The sequence below is a fragment of the Ochotona princeps genome, chromosome X (assembly GCF_030435755.1).
Source record: "Ochotona princeps isolate mOchPri1 chromosome X, mOchPri1.hap1, whole genome shotgun sequence".
NCBI lineage: Eukaryota > Metazoa > Chordata > Mammalia > Lagomorpha > Ochotonidae > Ochotona > Ochotona princeps.
The window spans coordinates 73,347,052-73,367,341 of record NC_080865.1 but is presented as its reverse complement, the minus strand read 5'-3'; the positions used below and the strand labels follow the sequence as shown (position 1 = coordinate 73,367,341).

Below are 20,290 nucleotides of genomic sequence, written 5' to 3'. Positions count from 1 at the left end.
TTTCTGTCATGTAATAAAAAGAGTTCTGAAGTCTGAGGCAGGGGCCCTGGATTCGAAGAGTACCCACCGTGGCTTCTCTAGTGAGTTATTCAGTTTTCTAAATTCCCCTTCTGGAAACTAAGATTCAATTATGCAAATTTTGAGTCCCACCAATAATCTAATAATCAATAGTTCCATGATGCATTTCTCTTCCTTGCCTCCATGAAACAAAGGGGACAGAACTAGAAAATTGTGCTTATTGTATTTCATCCAAAGCCAGAAAGCACTGCCCACAATTTTGGTGGTCAGGAGCACTTACTTGTGACATAGACCATTGGAATCTGGGGTCCTTCTTCTAGGTGACAGCTTTGAAGATGGAGAGTCAGGAGGAACTGAAACCTGGGCACTATCTAGCTGGTCTGCAAACCCCAGTGCCAGTGAGTCACAGAGCAGACTACAGCACATGGAGATAACACCTCTGACCCCAAATCCTTGAGCTGACTCTGCTAAGGCACTCCAACTCTTTCTTCATGTATATGAGGTTATATATGTCTGAAGTACTGGCATCTACACTAATTAGCTCATTTTATTTTTTCTTGCTTCCTCATTACTGGTAATGAGTTAAAGAAAAAAGGATTTAAAATATAAAGGTCCAACAAGAAACGACGAAAGACAACTCAAAAAAACTGGCTTTCTGCCTAATTGGATCATCAGGTTTAAGGGAAAAAAAATTGCCCATTTTCCTGAGACTTATTTTAAATCAATCGAATCTCAATTAAGGGATTGGAAAGCAAAATTCCCTAAAGGCCAGAATTGTCCAAGAAGGGGGTCTGATCATCTGAAAGAAGCAGACCAAATCCAACTGTAACGATGCATGCAGAGACATCCCAAGCTTTTTTCAGCTTCATTTTAGAAAAAAAAAAAATGCAAAGATCCACCAGAGTGACTGGTACCATTAATTCAGAGCACATTAAAAGAAGGCTGACTGTCAGAGATGGTAACTAAAGACATTCTTGACTGGCCAGCTTGGCATCTACTTGGAAAGTATCAGCTGTTCATGCAAGAGATTTGATGGCATGTCTACTATTAGGAGAGAAAAGACCAGGACAGAAAAGGTTGAGAGTAAGAGAAGAGAGGGCGGGAAGAGAGTAATATGATCTATTACTCTTGTTGAGTGTTTTAACCATTTGCTGAGACATGATGTAGCCAAGGAAGACTCTCGCCAGAACCTGTATCATGTCGCTTGGGTTTATAGCTTCCAGAACTGGGCTGACATAAACCTCTTTTCTTTAGAAGTATGTAGCTTCAGGAATTTCATTATCGCAATGGAAAACAGACTAAAACACCTTAGGGATAACACTATGGACTAAACACAAACTCACCACTGGCTTTCTAACCGATCTCAGGAATGCAACTGAGCCCTTGTGGGCCCTTATTCTCATTCTTGTGCTATGCAGTCCCAACTTATGCTCATGCTGAATGGCTCAACAAGTAGGTTTTTTAGATTTCATTGGGAAAAACATCTCAGTGTGGATGGAGCTTAAGTAGCTTGTCCGAGGTAATAATGCTGACTTCAACTGACAGCAGAGAAAGTTAGACCACAGTTTTGGGGGTGGGGGGGGGAGTTGGAAAACACCCAGAATCATGAGCTCTGTTAGCCCTGGGAGAAGCTTTTCTGACATCTTTCCCCTTTCTGTAACCTTGAGAGAGCTGTGCACAATGAGGGAAACTATCTGTGTGATTTCTCAATCTCTGGAGACAATTGGAGCAAACTGAGCAGAATGATGGGCTAAAATAGCACTGAATCCATTTGCTAGGCAGTGCACATCTGCATCTGCTCCAACACTGCCCCATATCCCTAAGTCAGTAAAGGAATAAAACTTTAGCATGTAAAATCAGCCTTTAAAAAATTAAAAAGTGTAAGTTTGTTTCCAAGGTGGTTTCTTTGCCCCTTCTTGGACATTATCCCTTCTAGGGCTGAGACCAGGGCAGGAGGCCTGATTCTACAGTTCACCAGTGAAAGCCAGGCAAGTCACGCTACAGGGCCTAAAGATGCGAGAGCAGCAGTACCAATGGCAGTAGCTTGCACTGCTGATCCCAGTTCAGAGGAAAAGACCGCACGGAATGCACCCTTCCTATTAAGACAAAGAAGCTTTTCCTGTCCCCTATCCCAGAAACGCTGTCAATGAGAGTTCCAGACGTCCGCCTTTGAGGCATTTTAGGCTCCTGGAAAGAAGGGTTTGAGGCTACATAAGCTACCCAGGGATAATCGTCATCCTATAGGCCTGAGACAAGTGGCAACTACATACACTAGGCCTAACTCGTCAGTTTGAGTGCCTAGGACACCAGTGGCCCCAGAGTTATCTGAGGGCCCTTCCTGGGCATCATTTGGAGATTTGCTGCAAGTGTTCATTGCCTAACATCACCCAAGCCTTCTCAATCAGATCTTGCAGCCCAGCAAGTCACAACTTTTTAACAAGTCCTTTAGATGATGACTGTGGTCATTCAGCTTTGGAGGTTCTCAACTCCACCTTAGAATCCTCAGTGGTACTTTGGAAACAAGCCCAGGCTTTGCTACAAGTTTGTTACACAAACTTGGACTCTCCTGTGATGGTCACAGTATGAGTGACATATATTCTTTTCATTTTTCATTGACAAATAGTTACAAATATTTATGGGGTACAATGTGATGTGCTGATGCATGCTGACACTGCAGAGTAAATAAATCCAACTATTGAGGTGAGCTTGCAGCATATGAGAGACCTTCACAAAGTTCAGACAGCAGGCAGGTAGCAGTTAGTTCACCGCCATCCTATTTCAGAGTGCTCCACTCCTCACCCTTAGCTACCGATGTGGACTCTGGGGGATGGTGACGACTTAATAAACTGGGCTCCTGCCACCTTTGTGAGGAGACCTGGATTATGTTCTCAGCTTGTGAGCCCAGCCCAGCCCTGGGCTCAGCGCCAGCCACAAGAACTATTAGGGGAGTGGGCTAGTGAATAGGAACGCTCTTAGTCTCTCTTTCTGCCTGGATCTCTACGCTTCTGCTTCCCTAATAAACAAAGCAATGCATTTTTAAAAGTTCATACAGAGTGCATGTTATGAAAGTCACATGAATCTCATCAGTTTTACAACAAAATACTTACTTTGTCATTTTTCCATAAACTTTTAAGTCCTTTCACAGTAAGTATTCAAGATCTCACTGCTTTAGATTAATGCTTTTGCTCGCTCTCTCTTTTCTTTTACAAACACTTCAAAAAAAATTTCACTGCCACATAGTAATTGTATGTATTAGCAGAGTACAGTGTGTTATTTCAACATAAGCACACAGTGTGTGATGGTCAGCTCAGAGCACTCGGCTAACCAATAATCTCACTCACCAATCCTGCTAGTGATTGTGAAACACAGTTACTTAACCATGATTATCTTACTGTGCTACAGAACTTTAAAACATATTCCTCCTATTCAACTGGCCCACATACCTTTCTCCTGTAATTTCTCCACATGTATAATATGCATCTAGCCACATGTTATGATCATGAGAGTGGATATCAATATTTGTGAGGAGCAGATGACTAAATCTGCAGAAGGAGCAAATGTAGCTTTGAGTTTAGGATCAAAAGAAAGTATAGGCTCTCTCTTGTATGTGGAAGCTACAAGTTTTAAAAAAGAAAACAGAAAAAAACACAAACAAAAAAAGAAAAATGTCTGCTTTTCCCAGTACAGCTGCAAATATAGTTTTGTAGAACTTTGTTGAATATCTTTGCCAAACCAATGGTTCAGAATGTCATACTACTATAGTTTTAATGATCTGCGACCACTTTAAAATGGACTCTATTTGGTTTGAAAAGGTTACTTTTCCATTCAATTGTTATTTATATAGCTGTTGTCTATATTCCCAGTAACTAGGGTATTTTTGCTTTTTACTTGTTAAGTGTCTTATTTGGTGAAACATGAAGCCTTTTTACTATGTAAACTTAAAATATGGTATCTCAAAAAATGAAAGAAAAAAGGAAAGGAAGGCAGAGGGGGGAAGGTTGAAATGGAAAGAAAAAAGGAATGAAATACATTATTAGAATTATAGCTATAGAAAAAAAAGAATTATATCTATAGGGCCTGGCACAATAGCCTCGTGGCTAAAGTCCTTCCCTTGCATGCACTGGTATCCCATACAGGGGAGCCAGTTTGTGTCCTGGTGGACTGCTTCCCATCTAGCTCCCTGCTTGTGACCTAGGAAAGCAGTCAGGAACGGCCCAAAGCCTTGGGACCCTGCACCCGTGTGGGAGGCCGGAAAGAAGTTCCTGGCTCCTGGCTTCAGATTGGCTCAGCTCCAACCATTGTGGCCACTTGGGAAGTGAATGTGCAGAGAGAAGATCTTTCTGTCTCTCCTCCTCTCTGTATATCTGAGTTTCCAATAATATTAAATTAATCTTTTAAAAAAAGAATTGTATCTATGAACTATTTGGAATCTGCCAAGACTGATTAAACAACTAAAAATAAACAAACTCAAAACAGATGCATTGGTTCCAAACCTAAAGCTGCCATTTCAGATTTATGTGACTCTGCAAACGTCAGCTTCTGTCTACAAAACGAGAGGACTATACTTGTCAATCTACTGCAGACAATTGCTGTCAGAGAAATCCAGACTATAACATTCTACAGAAAAAGATGATCATTTCAAGACTTAAAGCACGACCTTAATGTCTAAGACAAATTTAAGCTGAAAATAGAAAAGCGCCAGGAATGATTTTATAGGTCATTTCTTTCCGTGTAGCTGGTTTGCAAATCCCTCCCTGACCAAAAATGTGAGAATCTGAGGACAAACCTCTGCCACGCTGCCTGGAAGCTCCTGCTCGTCCCTAACCTGGCTAACCCCCCTCACTCTCTGGCGCAGGGGGGATTCTCCCTGCTAATCCCTGGCTGTCTGTGTGCCTAGAGTGCCCCATGGAGTTGGATGAGTGTGGAAGGAGTCTAAGTCTTGCATAAGGGAGCTGTTGGTGAACCAGACTGGCTTTGAGACTCCCCAGCAGATTATTCTAGAACAATGCGGCTCCACCTCTTAAAACAGCATGGACAGCACGGAAGTACCTGTATAATAGATGGGGCTCGGTTCTCTTTCCTTTCCAACAATAATTCTAAAAAGTTTCTATAGGATCTTTAGTCTACTCCAGTTCTGATCCTAACCAATAATGTAGTTCCAGAATTCCACAAAATATTCCTACCTCCATGAAGCTCCTCTGTATGTGTTATACATATATGTGTGTATAAAATCACATAGGCATATGGACGGAGGACAAGCACTGGACAACAAAGGAGCAAGCAAACACTGTTTTGCATGTTGCTAGAACAGTCTGAGAAGAGACTACTTACCAGCCGGGTGTTTACCACAGGAAACAGCAGTGCCAGCAGAGCCCCATTCAACATATGCATCTGTAGCCTAGAGAAGGAGAAAAGATGCAGTTCAGTTCCAACTCAGACTTCCCATGCAGAGGTAGGAAAACATGTGTCAGGTTGAGCCATGCCGTCTGAAAGAAGACTATGAGTACCTGGGGACCTCTCACAAGAAATGGGACTGGAGCTTGCATACTTACAAAATAAAGTACTGCAGCAGATTCTGTGTTATCTGGGGTGCTCTGAAGAGCAGTACTTCTGCCTCAGCATCTACTGAGCACTTCCCGAACACACTTTGGTTGTAACACTTCATTACGTAATGAGCTCTATGTTCCATAAGCATTCAGTCAGCCCTCACCAAGGGCTGCAACCAAGGCCGCCAACTGCTGCAGCCTGGGCAGCACTTAAAAAAGAGGAACTACAGGAGGCAAGCGTTTGGTTGCCACAGGTGAAGCCTATTTAATACATTATGCCTGCTCATTCACACATCCAGGGTCAGAAAGAGGCTGATATGACCTGGAAGGGCCAGCTGCCACGTTTTACAAACAGTTTCCTCACTTTCTTAGAAATGTCTTTAAGAACTGCTGCAGGAAGCAGGGAGGGAAAGTGGCAGTCTTCCAAGCTTTGATCTGTTTTACATACTGTGCTCAGTAGCTTAAAAGGAAGAGGGAGGAAGGGAGGGATGGAGGGGGCAGGGAGAGACAGAGAGAGAGAGAGAGAGAGAGAGAGAGAGAGCGAGCGAGAGCGCGCATGTGCATGTGCAAAGGTGGTCTACATCATTCTATCGTGATACTGTCATGCTCTCTCAATACCAGGCTTGCTCAACATGTACTACAAACCCTGGTAAATCAGGAACAACCCTGCACAAGACAGCTCTAGGGATGAATTGAAACTGTTTCCTAAGGAAGAAGCAAAATGAAAGTCTAGTCTTCTTGAAGAGCTGATTTGAAGAGTCACAGAAACCTGTGCCTTGGTCTCACCAGCTGGAAATTACCCCACACACATACACACACACCCCAGGCCTGGGAAATCTGTTGTGTGCTGATGGGGAGAGCAATGTACACACTGCAGCCCTCCCAAAACTTCAGTTCTCCTCTTGGCACTCATGAATATGTAATACTAAGGAGGTGTCTCAGGGAGAGATACCAGAGAATGACACATGAGGTCCAAAGCTGTTTCTCACTTCTCCCAGCTTTTTTTCCTGCTTGCTCATCAAAGCCTCCATGATGGTGATGCTATGCACTTAATATATTCCAGGCATGTGCCTCACTAAATTATTTACATGAGGTCTCTCAATTTTTATACCAGTTTTCTGAAATAAGTGCATAGGCTTTCACATCTCTTAAAGATTTATCTATTGGAAAGGCAGTGTAAAAAAGACAGAAACAGAAAGAAACAATCTTCCATCTCCTGATTCACTCCCCAGATGGCTGCAACAGCTGTAACCAAGCAGAAGCCAAGAGCCCAGAAGTCCATCCAGGTCTCCAATGTGGGATGAAGGACCCAAGACCTAAGACCATCTTCTGCTGTTTTCCAAGGTGCATTAGTAAGGAACTGGATAGAAACTAGGTCATTTGGGATTCAAACACGTTGATATGGGAAGCTAATATGACAAGATGTGGGTTAACCTGCTGTACCACAATGCCAGTCCCACTGTTCCCATTCTTGGAACACTATAACAGCTTCTGAGAAGTGAAGTGACCTTGTCAACACTATGCATAAGACATCAGAGCTAGGATTCAAACTCCAGACATCACACTTTTCTATTCCTCTCTCTGCCTCAAATTAAACTCAATCAACCTCCCTCCCTCCCTCCCAAATATGAACTTGGGTGGAAAGAATAAGGAATGTTCCTCTTGACTTCCATTCAGTTTTAAGGATTACTCTAGCTCCTCCAACATTCTTGTTCCAGATTTAATAAATTTTCAGAAAATTACTAAAGTGGAGAAGGCTTTCTGGCTACACCAAGCCTTCACTGTCCTACAAATTGGTAGGGGGTAAGTTATTCCATAACAAGTAGGCGGTACAGCAATGCAGAATCACTCCTGCCACCCTAACCTGGCCAGTTTAACAAGATTATTTAGGAGGATCTTTCAAGGGGGGCAACCTTTGCTCTGAGAAACTAACTGCTTCAAACACTAGGGTCTAGAGCTGGAGCCATTAACAGCCATTGCAGGCCTGAAGGCGAAGAGACCTCAGCTTAACCATGCCCCTGGATGTGCCCCCTGGATGTTCCCATGTCACAGCCACAGCGTGAAGACTCATGCTGAGAGAAGTAAACTCCCTCTGCCTGTCTAGGTAGAACCAGATTCCTAAGCCAGGCTTTACCATTGACCTCAAGGGAATGTTGGCATTTGCACAAGGCCAATTTGACATTTGGGCACCAGAAGTTAAATGTTGAGGAGGATGGGATTGATTCCAAGAGCTCACAGAAAGCCAAAGATAAAGAAGATAAAACTTATAGCAAGATTCTAACTTAGTAACTTCCTAAAGACAAGCCTTATTGTGCCTTCTCAAAAATTCAGTCATATAAGCTACATATACACTAAAGGGTAAGTTAGCATTAATACATAAGGATGTCTTTCATATTGATTGTTACAAAAACATCTGACATGTATTGTACATTTCTGTGTGCAAATCACTAAGTATCCAAATACACCATGTCATTCAATGTCACAGTTTTTATTACAATCATCATCTTCCTCATTTCATAGTTGAGTAACCAAAGGTCCAAGTGATTGCCTTGCCCAAGTTCACACAGATATTCGGCTGTAGATAGGAAGTGACACTCAGATCTCACGAAGTTTCAAGCAGTGTTTTTTTCTATGGTATTCTGCTTCAAATCCATTCAATGAGAATGACATATGCTCCATGTGTATGTGTGTGTAAAAGAGAGAGAGAGAGAAGCTACAGGCCAAACAGAAGGCTCTAGGATGCCCACTGAGGCTAGGAGGGTCATACCTAAGGGCAATGGAGTCCCAGGGTGTTTTGTGCCCAAACTTGCCTGATCACATAGTTACACTCATAACACAGTCCAACAGGTTTGCAACTGACCAAATCAAAAGCAAAAGCTTTTATTTTTGTTCTGTAGCTGCCATCAGCCTGTGCTCCAGATTTCTAAAGGATATGGGAAATGGATAGCAACTCATCAAAAGTTCCTCAGAGCGTTCCTTCATTGGTCCAAAAAGTACAACAGTACCCTACTCATTGGGTTCTCACAGGAGTAATTCATAAAATTCTTAGAAATCACAAAATGTAAAGTAAAACTCAAGTGTTTGTTAAACAAAGGTGAAGAACTCATCTAAAGCCGCAAAATGGATGAATGGAAGAATGAAAAGGGAGAAAAGGGGAAGGGAGGAGACAGATGGAGGGAGAAATAAAACGAACAACAACAACAAAAATAACTCAAGAGAATTTTTTTTAAACTTTAAAAGTATGAGAAAGAGGTCCAGAAGGACAAAAGGACAGACTGAAAGTCAAAAGCAAAGACTGGAAAGATTAAGAAGGATTTCTGTTCAGTCACTTCTTATTTCCTTCTTGCCAACTCAAAGTCTTGGCCATTGTATTGTATATATATTTTATTTGGTGTATACTGTGATTTTTGGACTTAAAAAAGCTTGCAGGTTTGGAACGCTATGACTTTCTGCAGATGTGCAGTTTTACAGACAGCAAGAAACACACATGGCAAATGAGCACATAAAGAGATGTTCCATACCAGTAGGGAAATGTAAATAAAACCACAAGCAGATGCTTCTCCTTACATGTTAGAATTGCTAAAATGTGAACAATAGCAATTCCAGCAAAGGGTATGGAAAACAAAAACAAAACAAAACAAAAAATTGGGACTCTCATACACTGTTGAGAATATAAAATTACCACTATACAAAAGAGTTTGGGGGTAGGTATTGTGGCTTAATAGTTAAGCCATTAAGCTTCCATTTGTGACGCCATAAGGGCACCAGCTGAGCCAGTTCTGATCCACATTCCTGCTAATGGGCCTCACAAAGCAGTAGAAGATCGGCCAAGTACTTGGTTCTGGCCACCCACATGGGAAACCAGATGAAGCTTCTGGCTAGACCTGACTCAGCTCCAGCCATGATTGTGGCCATTTGGGGAGAAAGAAAGCAGTGTGTGTGTGTGTGTGTTTACAACTGTCATTCAAATAAACAAAATGTATGTTCTAAAAAAAGACAGTTTAGCAGTATCTCACGCAATTTTTTTCTTTTTCTTTTTTTAAATTTTAAAACACTCATCCCATGACCCGTAATCCTGCCCCTGGGTATGATATACACCCCTCCTGAGATGAACTCTTATATTTACACATGACCACAATAACTCTAATTCCTAACATATACAACTTGGAGTCTGTCTTTCCAGTGTAAGTGAATGGATATTAAAACTGTGGCATACTATATGTCATAGAAAATCACTCAGCAATAAAAAAAAGAGCAAATGTTTGATATATGCAACATTTCGGTTGACTCTCAAAGGCATTGTACTGGGGAAACAAAAGTGTTATCCTTAGGTTACATATGGTAGTTCTGTCTCTATGGCATTCACCAAATACTATTATAGTGCAGGAAAACCAATCAGCACTTTCCAGGGTTGAGAGATGTGGGTGTCACTACAAATCAAGAGTTTTCAGAAGAGACAGCACTGTTCTGCACCACAACTACAATGGGGATTACAGTCATCTACACAGTGTTTAAACGCACAGAATTTTTAAAGTCAATTTCACTACAGAAAGACAAAATAAAAATTCAAAATATCTATGAGAGAAGGAAAACATCAATTCAGCCTGAGATTTCACAGCAACATAGTAAGTGAACCAAAACTTAAGATTTTCAAAGAATACTTTTTCATTTACATTTTCTACAAATATTTCAAACACACAGGAAAGTATGACATAATACAAAGAACACCTATTATGCACCACCCAGCTTCAATGAATTTGAGCCTTACTGATTCAGTTAAAAGCCCTCTCTCTGTAGGGCCCAGCAGCGTGGCCTAGCAGCTAAAGTCCTCGCCTTGAACCCGCCGGGATCCCATATGGGTGCCGGTTCTAATCCCGGTAGCTCCACTTCCCATCCAGCTCCCTGCTTGTGGCCTGGGAAAGCAGGAGAGGACGGCCCAAAGCTTTGGGACCCTGCACCCACGTGGGAGACCCGGAAGAGGTTCCTGGTTCCCGGCATTGGATCGGCACAGCACCGGCCCATTGCAGCTCACTTGGGGAGTGAAACATCGGATGGAAGATCTTCCTCTCTGTCTCTCCTCCTCTCTGTATATCCGGCTTTCCAGTAATAATAAAATCTTTAAAAAAAAATATGTTTAGAATAATGGTAGAAACAAACAAACAAAAAACAACAACAACAAAGCAAAAACTGGCTAAGTACAACAGGAAGGCTTAGCTGGCATTGTCTGTGGACACAGCTAATTCCTTGGCTGCAGCTGTTGGTTCCTACTTTCTTATTCTGGACCAAGTAAGGCCACACAACCGTAAGGATTCCAGGCCATTCCTTTTTCCCAGTAAAGTTCAGGAAGTTGCGAAAAGCCCCAATCTGAAAGGTGCTCAAGTGTAAAAGAGGCTACTTATCCGGCAGCTCTCTTCAGTGAGAAATGCTAGTGCTCTGAATGCGAGCCATATGCATTCCCAAAGAGGCACATTGTGACAGTGAGAATGAGGCTCAGAGATAGCGCAGTGTCAAGGCATGATAATGTTATACATGATGACTAACTTTAATGACCACCTAGCATACGATAGGTTTCATGCTAAGAGATTTACATGGATTACCGTCAAATTGTCCCAATCACTCAAGCTGACAGCATTCTTTCACAAATAACATCTTCAGGAAGTTCACAGAAAATACATATTATGAAAAAGTAGGCATCAGAATCCTGGTTTGATGGCCCTCTTTTAGGAGTGGGAGGGTTGTCCCGGGACTCTGAGAAGTGGATCTGGGCCTCCTCAGCGCGCCATGCGGCTGGAGTGGGGGAGGAGCTAGGTGGATCCAGGCGGAGGCCTGAGAGTCTCATGCTGCCCGGGGTGCTCGGGTGCCCCGCCACGAGTCCAGCCTAGCACAGCCAGGCTTACCACCAAGTACGTACGTACATGGGGTGAGCGGCTCACGGGCGGCCAGTGCGCCATTTGGCGCCAGGCTGCACCTGCTGGCCGCCCAGCCAGGAAATTCTGGAATTTGATTCCTTTGATATGCTACAGGAGTCACTCCATGCTGAACCCACAGTTCTCTGAGAATGTATATTAGTCCTTAAGATTCTCAATGGCAGTAAATCTTCCTCTGAAGAACCTGTAGTCACTTTATAGTGCAGATTACCAACACCAGTCCCTTCAAAAGCAAAATTCCGCGCTTGTCCAGCAGGATATCCCATTACCTGATAGGAGGAGGGATCAGCAGAGTGGTCACAGAAGGCAAGACTATGACATTGTCTGGCATTTGAGAACCATACTTGGGGCTAGAATGTGTCAGGTATGTGTGGACCAATCCCTGTGCAAACTCTGACCCCACTGGATGGTTTAGAAGGGCCAGAGGAGTCTATGCATGAGGCATGACAGTCTATGGGGCACGCTGGGCTGACCCAGAGCAACCTCTGGCATACTTAACACTGGCTGGGAACAGGCCTGGTTGGGGAGCTTGGGGGAGGCCTTGGCTGGGTGGAAGTTACCAGTAAGGGGCGCAGGAACTGGAAAGGGGCTGAGTTCTGGTCGGGTCACAGTTGTACTCCCTTGGCACAAACATGGATTCGGACTTGACACACCATGCCAGGTTAGACCGCAACACAGTTTGGTGCTCTGGAGGACCAGGGTAGATGTGGGACGGACTCGGCTAGGTTTCAACCCCAACTGAGCCATATATGAGCTATATGTGGGTATGGACGAGCCGTGGCTGGGCTGAAACTCTCAACAGCAGGAACCAGAATGGGTTGAAGAGCGGTGCTGGCCAAAGGACCTGCTGGTATGCGTGAAACCTGACACCAGGAAGGGGTCTGATGGAGGAATCTGAACAGTTCCTCTGACAGGACACTGACCCTACAAATAAACGCAGGAAGCATGGAGGTAAACAACCCAGAAGAGGCTTTGGAAAGTGACCCACTGGCATACATTTGGCTCGGGTTGGGGGCAGACCAGGCTGAGTCGGTTCACGTCATCCACTGGCAAATCCGAGTGCTGGAACTGTGTGGGGGCCTAGCCAGGTTTGGTTGCGATAAAAACAGTACAAAACACCAAATGCCAAGGTGAAATGGCCTGTGCCAATAGGGAATGCAGCACCCAACCAGCACACCTCCCACTGGTTTAGGTGAGGGACGAGAGTGTGATGGGCAGAGCCGGGAAGAGCTGCAATACTCATTGGTTCCAATGGAGGTTGGGGCTCAGAATAGAACCAACCCAGGGATTACAACCACCAGCTGATCGGAGTGATGGACTGTGGCGGGCACTGTGCTTACTAGTAGTGCATGTAGGAGCCTGGACTGGGAACACCTCAAAGTTTCTTTGGGGATTCCCCTGAACAAAATGGAGGAATAAAAACATTAACCAAGAAAAGATAGAAGATGGAGTAGATCAATCAACCACCTCAGCTATATGTTTGCAGCGGAAAACTGGACAAGGGGAAACTCTAAGATGGACTATGTCAATCAGTGGACTCTGCACCAGTCTCATCGTACCTGGATTGTTGCTGATGATATGTTGGAGCTTCTAATTGATCGAGGTGAAGCTTTGCTGGCTCTGCCTTCAAACCTGAGAGGGCCTCCCTAAGAGGCCGTTGAACTTGACTGGACAAGTGAGATGACGGACTCTGTATGGTGTGAGCTTTTAATTAGGGAATCTCAACGGAACTTGAGCTGTGGTTATGCATCAAGGTGAAGGAACTCACCATGGGGGAGGAGTTTGGGGTGAATGGGGGGAGAATCCCAGTACCTATGAAACTGTGTCATGTAATACAATGTAATTAATGAATAAATGAATAGAAAAAAAATAAAAATAAAATTACCATTGTCAAAAAAAAAAAAAGAAAAAGTAGGCATCAACATCAAAAGTTTTAAACACCAAAATAAACATTTCTTAATTCACTTTTTCATGAACTTTTTGAAATACCCTCCTATGACTCAGACCACCAAAGTCTCCTGCACTAATCAAAATCCCTTCAAAATATATCAGTGTAATGTACCAGATTCTGAATTAACAGAGCACTGTTTAAATATACAGTGTTCATACAAACAGTAGAATGTCATGCAGGCATATAAAAAGCAGGTTGAGGTGGGCATTGTGGCACAGCATGTTAAGCTGCCGCTTTGGATAGCCACATCCCACACCAGCGGGCCAGTTCAATACTTCTGGCCCATACTTCTGATCCTGCTTTCTGTTAATGTGTCTGGGAGACAGCAAATGATGGTCTAAGTACTTGGGTTCCTGCACTCAGATGGGAAACCTGGAGGAAGTTTCTGGCTTCTGGCTTCTGGCTTCTCCAGAGTTAGGTTCCATGCTAAGAGATTTACATGATCTCAATCACAGTTATCACAGTCATTTGGAGAGTTAATCAGTGAATGGAAGATCTCTTTGTCTCCATCCTTATCATGCTATCTTTTAAATAAAGAAATAAATAGTTATTTAAAAAAAGAATATTGGAAACTTAATAAAATAATCACACCAAAGTATATTAACCTTCTATACATTTAAATTAGCACATATAGAACAGTATTTTGTTAAAACAAAATAAGGCAGTGCTTTCATTTCAGTGTAGCATGAAATGCCAGCACTCCATATGCTGCTCTACTTCCAATTCAACTCCCTGCCAATCGTCTGAGAAAAAGCAGTGGAAAATAATCCGAGTATTTGGACCCCTGTCACAACAATTGAAGCTCTTGGCTTCAGGCTTCCGGCTGGCAAAGCCCTGACCATTGTGGGCATCGAGGGAGGAAACTAGCAGATGGAAGACCTCTGTGTCTCCCCCTCTCTCTGTAAATATTTCAAATAAGTAAATCTTCCTTCTTTGCTACACCAAAGAATGCAATGCACACATTGCAGGAATCCATCAGTTAGATGGCTCCTAGGGAAGCAGACACCTGCACAGTCTTCCAGAACTGTTGCTTGCTTAGTTGGAGCTTTCCAGATTTCTGGTCTGTTTCTATTTTAGATCTGCAATATTCATTTGTAGAACCTTCTCTCTTCTGACAAGAATTGATACTTAATAAGGCTGCTCAGGTCATGGGCAGTCTCCCAAAAACCTACTTCAGTAATGAATCCAAGGTTGAGCCAAAACACAGCCATCTCCAAAAGGTGAAGGTGCCAAAAAACACTGCTCCTTTTGAAGAATATATGACCCCAAGCCCATCCTCAGTTCAGAGCAGCTGAGTTGATGAGTACTGGAAAGAGGAACACTGAGAAAGTAAGACCATTCCAACAAAAAAGGCAAAGCATGTTCAACTGGAGTCCATCTCCTGAACTCAGGACAGTCCTTGAGACCTGAGTCTCCCTAGGGAAAGTCACCTGAGAATACAATGAATGGGATCTAGGAAAAGAGAAGTTCATAGGGTTAATGAACTGTCCCAGTATTATGTGGCCTGAAGGTTACCAGGGTATTAATCTTACAATGCCAAGATCACATGTCAGGCTGCCCCCATATTCCTTGGGCATCCCCATGCTTCCCTCGCCTACCTTAGCTCCTATTCAGCCCACAGTCCTCACTGCAGCCAGCAGCACATCTCCAGCTCTCTGTAGCATAGATGAAATTTCATCCCTTCTCCCTCAAAAGCCTCTCCTGATTGAGTCAGCAGATACTGTTGCCCAAATGATTCCATTTGCTTCACAGTCACTCCTCTCCATGTGCACATGAAGATGGCACTGGGAGGGACAGTGTACACTTCCTGAGGCAGGGGATGTGTGCTACATCTCTTTATGCACTGTGCCAATCCAACACCAGGTGAGGGAGGAGATCTCTACTATTCAAACTGTAACGTTCAGTCACGCACTCATGAATGTTCCTGCTCTTGCCACACATTTTCATCCAATGCAGCAGATTAAGTAGTGGCTACTCCCAAGGCAGCTAAACTGGTCATAATCCAAAGCTGGGGCAATCTTAACTGTGCTTCCCTTTCCCCTCACCTCTTCCTTCAAAGGATCCCAGGTAGAAGAGTAGATCCTCAAAGGCTAGCCTAAGGTTCTAAGAACCCCCCCTTCCCTTCTAAAACTGTCATCTAAAACAGGACACCAAAACACAAGCTAGAAAAACCTAAGAGGTTGACTGCATTTTGGAGTCCTCTGCAGTGGTTGATTCCACGGAACTTGGGATGAGGGAACAAGTGCTTTCTGCCATGTGGGGAACAACAGTCTGCTTCAGCTTAAACAGCAAACCCACCCAAAAGCCAGGGAACTCTGACCCAGCCCACGCTGCCCAAGGCTGCTCCCAGGCACAGCCCTCACTAGCATTGCTTCCCAGCCTCTGGCCTCATCTCTTTATTGCCAAGAGAAGAGAGACCTTGGCCTTCTGTAACCTCAGAAGGGGGAAGGAGAACAGACCTTGAGGTGTTAGCTTCTCTCCAAGAACAAACTGAAACACGCCAGCCCTGTTTTCCATGTGCCAATGGGAGAGCACAGCTAGAATTGAGGCTCTACTCAGGACTTGATCAAGCTGAAGACTGCCAAGGGAACAGTCATTAAATTAAGAAACATCTTGGGCACACCCCTGCAGGGAAAAGTGGCTGTGGGGTCATGAGTCAGTATTGTTTCCAGATGCAGAGGGCTCAGGTCTTGGCTGACAATAAGACTCTTAGCCTAGAGGCTGCAGAAGTAGTTGGCTCATGCTGGCTAATGCCCTTATACCTATGGAGTCTCCAGTGGTGATTAACATGAAAGCTAAGTTTCCCAACCTTGCGCAGAGACCAGATTATGTACAGGAAATATCACTAGTCACCACTGGTAGCTTTTTAGCTGCATGTGACATAAACACTTCAGGTAGCTGCACAGGGTTTCCAAGCATCTAGAGAAGCAAATGACCCATGCTCTGATGATGATGTCAAAACGTGTGAATGAAAACTCTGTAATTCATTCCCCAAAGAATAAGGATGAAATCACTAGGATGACTTGCTGCATTCTGGAATCCCCCCACTGTACACTAAGATATTTCTTTTGGAAATTCAAGAAGTTTCTCCCAGGGCCAGCAGTGGGGCATAGCAAGTTAAGCCATCAGTTGTAATCACTCCCTCATTTGTCATTCTTCCTTCCAAATAAACAAAACTAATGAAAAAGAAATACCTAATTCTTCTAAAATCAGGTTCAATAAATAAATTTCTACTGAAACATAACCACACCAATTCAATGGTATAATTCTATGCTGCTCTCATAGTACAAAAATAGGAAGATAGACAAAACACAGTGAGTCTGCAAAAACTGAAATATTTACTATCTGGGCCTTATATAAAAAGGTTTCTAATCTCTGACATAATTGAAATTATGCATTGGGGTTCTAGCTTAAAATAGCACTTGGCTAGCAGGCAACTTTCCAGTGAAATACAGAAAAAGAAAACCTCCCCTAAGTCATTGAAATGTCAGACTGATGATCATCCTATGACCAGAATCTGGAAGAAATCTATATTAACAATTACATTAATGTTGAAATTAGCAAAAACAATTAAGTGACCAATTCATACAGCAGACCACAGAAGGCAAAAATAAGAAAGGAAGATTGAGTTTTTCCACCACAGATATCCTTAAGGCTTAGAAGTTGAGAGCCAATCTAGTGATCAGCTAACCGAACAACAGCCTTTCCTCCCTATAGAGCTACTGCCTCTGGGGAAATCAGAAATCCCCAAGACATGTCTACATCCACTTGAAGACTCCAATTCCCCAAAATCAAACAGGCAGAGATGGGGCAGGCATTGTGCTGCCACAGATTATGCCACTGCTCAGGATGCCTGCATCCCATATGGGAGTGCCATTTTGATTCCTAGCAACGCTGTTTCTGATTTAGCTCCCTGCTAATGAATTCTGGTTCTAACCAACACCAAAAAGGACAGGACAAAAATCAAAGGCAACCTGCACAGTTCATCTTTAATGAGTCACAGATCCTCCTTTGAATATGCATGCACACAAGAAACCAGCACGGTTCTAATGAAAACTTCTGGCAGCACAAAGGAAATGCACATCATTCTGAAAATGTGGAGGAAGCATAAATGGCTGAATTAGAAGCATGGATCAAAAGAAATAATTTACAAAACTGTATGCTTCCTCAATAGAATACAAGAAAACATAGACTCTATGAAACAGGTATAGAGATTCATTAGAATAAAACAAATGGAACAGGAAAGACAGCAAGGAAGAAAGAACTCAGCAAGAAGGAGGATAGAAGTTAATATACCCACATAACAAATGGCTAAGAACAAAATCAATCAAATGCATACCTTGGGAAGTCAGAGTCTCCTCACCATAAGAAGTAAAAAGTTAATCTTCAAAATATAATAAAAATTTACATTAGAAAACATATCATTTTCTAAGACTTAGCTTATTTTTTATTTCAAAAGAAGATTTACAGAAAGGAGAGAGAACAAGAGAGAAATACAGAGATCTTCTATCCACTGAGCCTAGAGTTTCTTACTTGTCCCCCATGTAGGTGCAGGGATCCAAGGACTTGGGTCCAGGCACATGAACAGGGAGTTGGACTGGAAATGGAGCAGCTTAGACTTGAATAAGCACCCATGTGAGATAGCAGAACTGCAGGCAGAAGCTTAATCTTTTAATCCAGCCCCGAAATCTATTATTACAACATACTAAGTGAGAATGCCAAACAAGAAAACACAAATGAACCTCTCTCAGTAAGTTCCCAGAAAACTACAGCTAAATTCAAGAACTATTCTTGATTTCTTTAAGGACTTCAGACTTCAAGAATATGCTTCCCTAGCTGTAGGCAACTGCCTCGGTTGCCTTGTACCTAGGGAAATAGTACACTGCTGAAAGAAAAGCAGCCAATAGCTAGTGAGCATTCTGGGCCTGCTTAATACCAAATTTGTGTTAACTATACCAGTGTACTAGCATAGTTGCTTCTTTTTTTAAGATAAGTGGGGAAGGCAAGAAATTCTAGGCTGGAACACACCACCCTGGGCCCCCAGGTTGGGGTAGGGGGACTGCAGATTGTCCAGGGAAGAGGGTCCAGGGATATGCTGGAGTGGGAGCAGCTGGGGGCATGTTTGACAATGAAGGAACGACTTCTGGGTTCTTCTATGGATCTAGCCACTATACTCACAGGTAGGCAAGAGAGCTGAGACCAGGTGACTTTGAGGGGTAGAAACCAGAGGGCATGTTTAGATCAAGCCAAGGTACTTGGCCATGTGGGAGAACTGGGCTGGCTAAGTAGCATAACCAACTGACTGCCAATGCATGCAAAAGCTGGGGCTGGTGGATATGCCTGGTTGGGCTAGTCAATAGTATCTACCCATGAACCACAGAGCAGGGGGTAGACCATATCAAGCTGGGCCACAGCACCCACCAGAACACAAGAGAACCAGATCTGAGAACAGATTCTGTAGAGGAATCATGTGCTTGCTTCTGTGGGACTACAGCACACACCAATTTGCACAAGGGCTATGGGTGGTGATGGGCTGAACCATACTAGACCATGGAACTCATCTGTCAGGAACTCACCTGACACTTGAGGAAGCCTGGGCTGGTGGGGTGGGGCAGGGTGAGGCAACAACATCTGCCAGCATATGCAAAGGCCAGGACTGAGGGCATACCATGTCAAGCAGGGCCTTGGCACCCACTAACACACAAGAGATCTGGCATTGGGACCAGGTCCAGCAGGAGAAATTGGGGAATTCCCCTAGTAGGCTGCAGCTCCTACTGGGGAGCACATGTGCTAGAGCTGGTGACAGGCTAGGCCAGGCAAGGCAACAGCACTCCTCAGTATTTGTGAGAGATCTGGGACCAAGCCGGCAGGGCCAGGTTGCAGCACCTGCTGGCATGCACAAGAGCCAGGACATGGCGTGAGCCACACATGGACGAACTAGGCTGCAATATTCACCAGTGAGAACTAAGACTGTGGGCAGGCTATGCCAGGCTAAGTCAAAGCACCTGCCAGTACACACCAGATCCTGGACAGGAAACCAGCCAGATAAGGGAAACCTGGTGACTTCCCTACTAGCATGCAGCTCTCACTAGTGATTGCAAGAGCCAGGGCTATGGGTGGACCAGGCAGGGCAAGGCTGCAGCACCACTCGACATGTGTATGGGCTAGGTCTGGGGGCAGGCCAGTCTGGGTTAGGTTCCAATACTTGCTGGTGATCATGAGAGCCAGAATGGGTACAGTAAAGTTCAGCTTAGGCCACAGCATCCACCAGGTCACATGGGAGCTGGGTCTGGGGGTGGACTAGGCTGTGGCTAGGCTGTAGTACCCACTGATGAGAGCCAGAATGGGTACAGCCCAGTCATGCCAGGCTGTAGTATCTGCTGGTGAGTACTAAGACTTGGATACTGGCCATGTCAGGCAAGACCTCAGCATCTGCCAGCACTTGCAAGATCTGGGACTGGGATCAAGCCTGGTAGAACTTGAGGAAATCCCCTGATAGGCTGTAACTGTCACTGGTGAAAACAAGAGGCAGGGCTGGGGCCAGGCCAGGCCAGGTTTAGGGGTGCCTTGTGACATTATTGGTGGTCACCCCAAGTATGTTGTGGCACCCACTGGTGTAAGTGAAGGCCAGGCCTGTGGCCAGCTAGGATTGGCTAGGCTAGGCCACAGCACCTGTCAGTTCTCATGAGAGACAGAACTGGAGGCAGAACTAACCAGGCTGCTGCATCCACCAGTATATGCATTGGCTAGTGCAGACAATAAAACAAACTAGACTCTGCACTAGCTGTTGCACACACAATTCAAATCTGAGGCCAAGGCAAGGTTTTTTGAGGGGTTCCCCAACTAGA

The 20,290-nt window shown here is 44.0% G+C and overlaps 1 protein-coding gene across 4 annotated transcripts in view; it reads right to left on the bottom strand.

The window, feature by feature from the left end:
• TMEM164 (transmembrane protein 164) overlaps positions 1-20,290 on the bottom strand; it is a 163,477-nt gene that overhangs the window by 67,755 nt on the left and 75,432 nt on the right. For 3 of the 4 annotated variants that reach the window (XM_058659113.1, XM_058659115.1, XM_004590184.4), the window contains one exon: positions 5,350-5,416. The exons of the other annotated variant lie outside the window; for it this stretch is intronic. In XM_058659113.1, the coding sequence (XP_058515096.1) occupies positions 5,350-5,416 (67 nt within the window). The remainder of the gene's footprint in view (positions 1-5,349; positions 5,417-20,290) is intronic. 4 annotated transcript variants of the gene reach the window in all.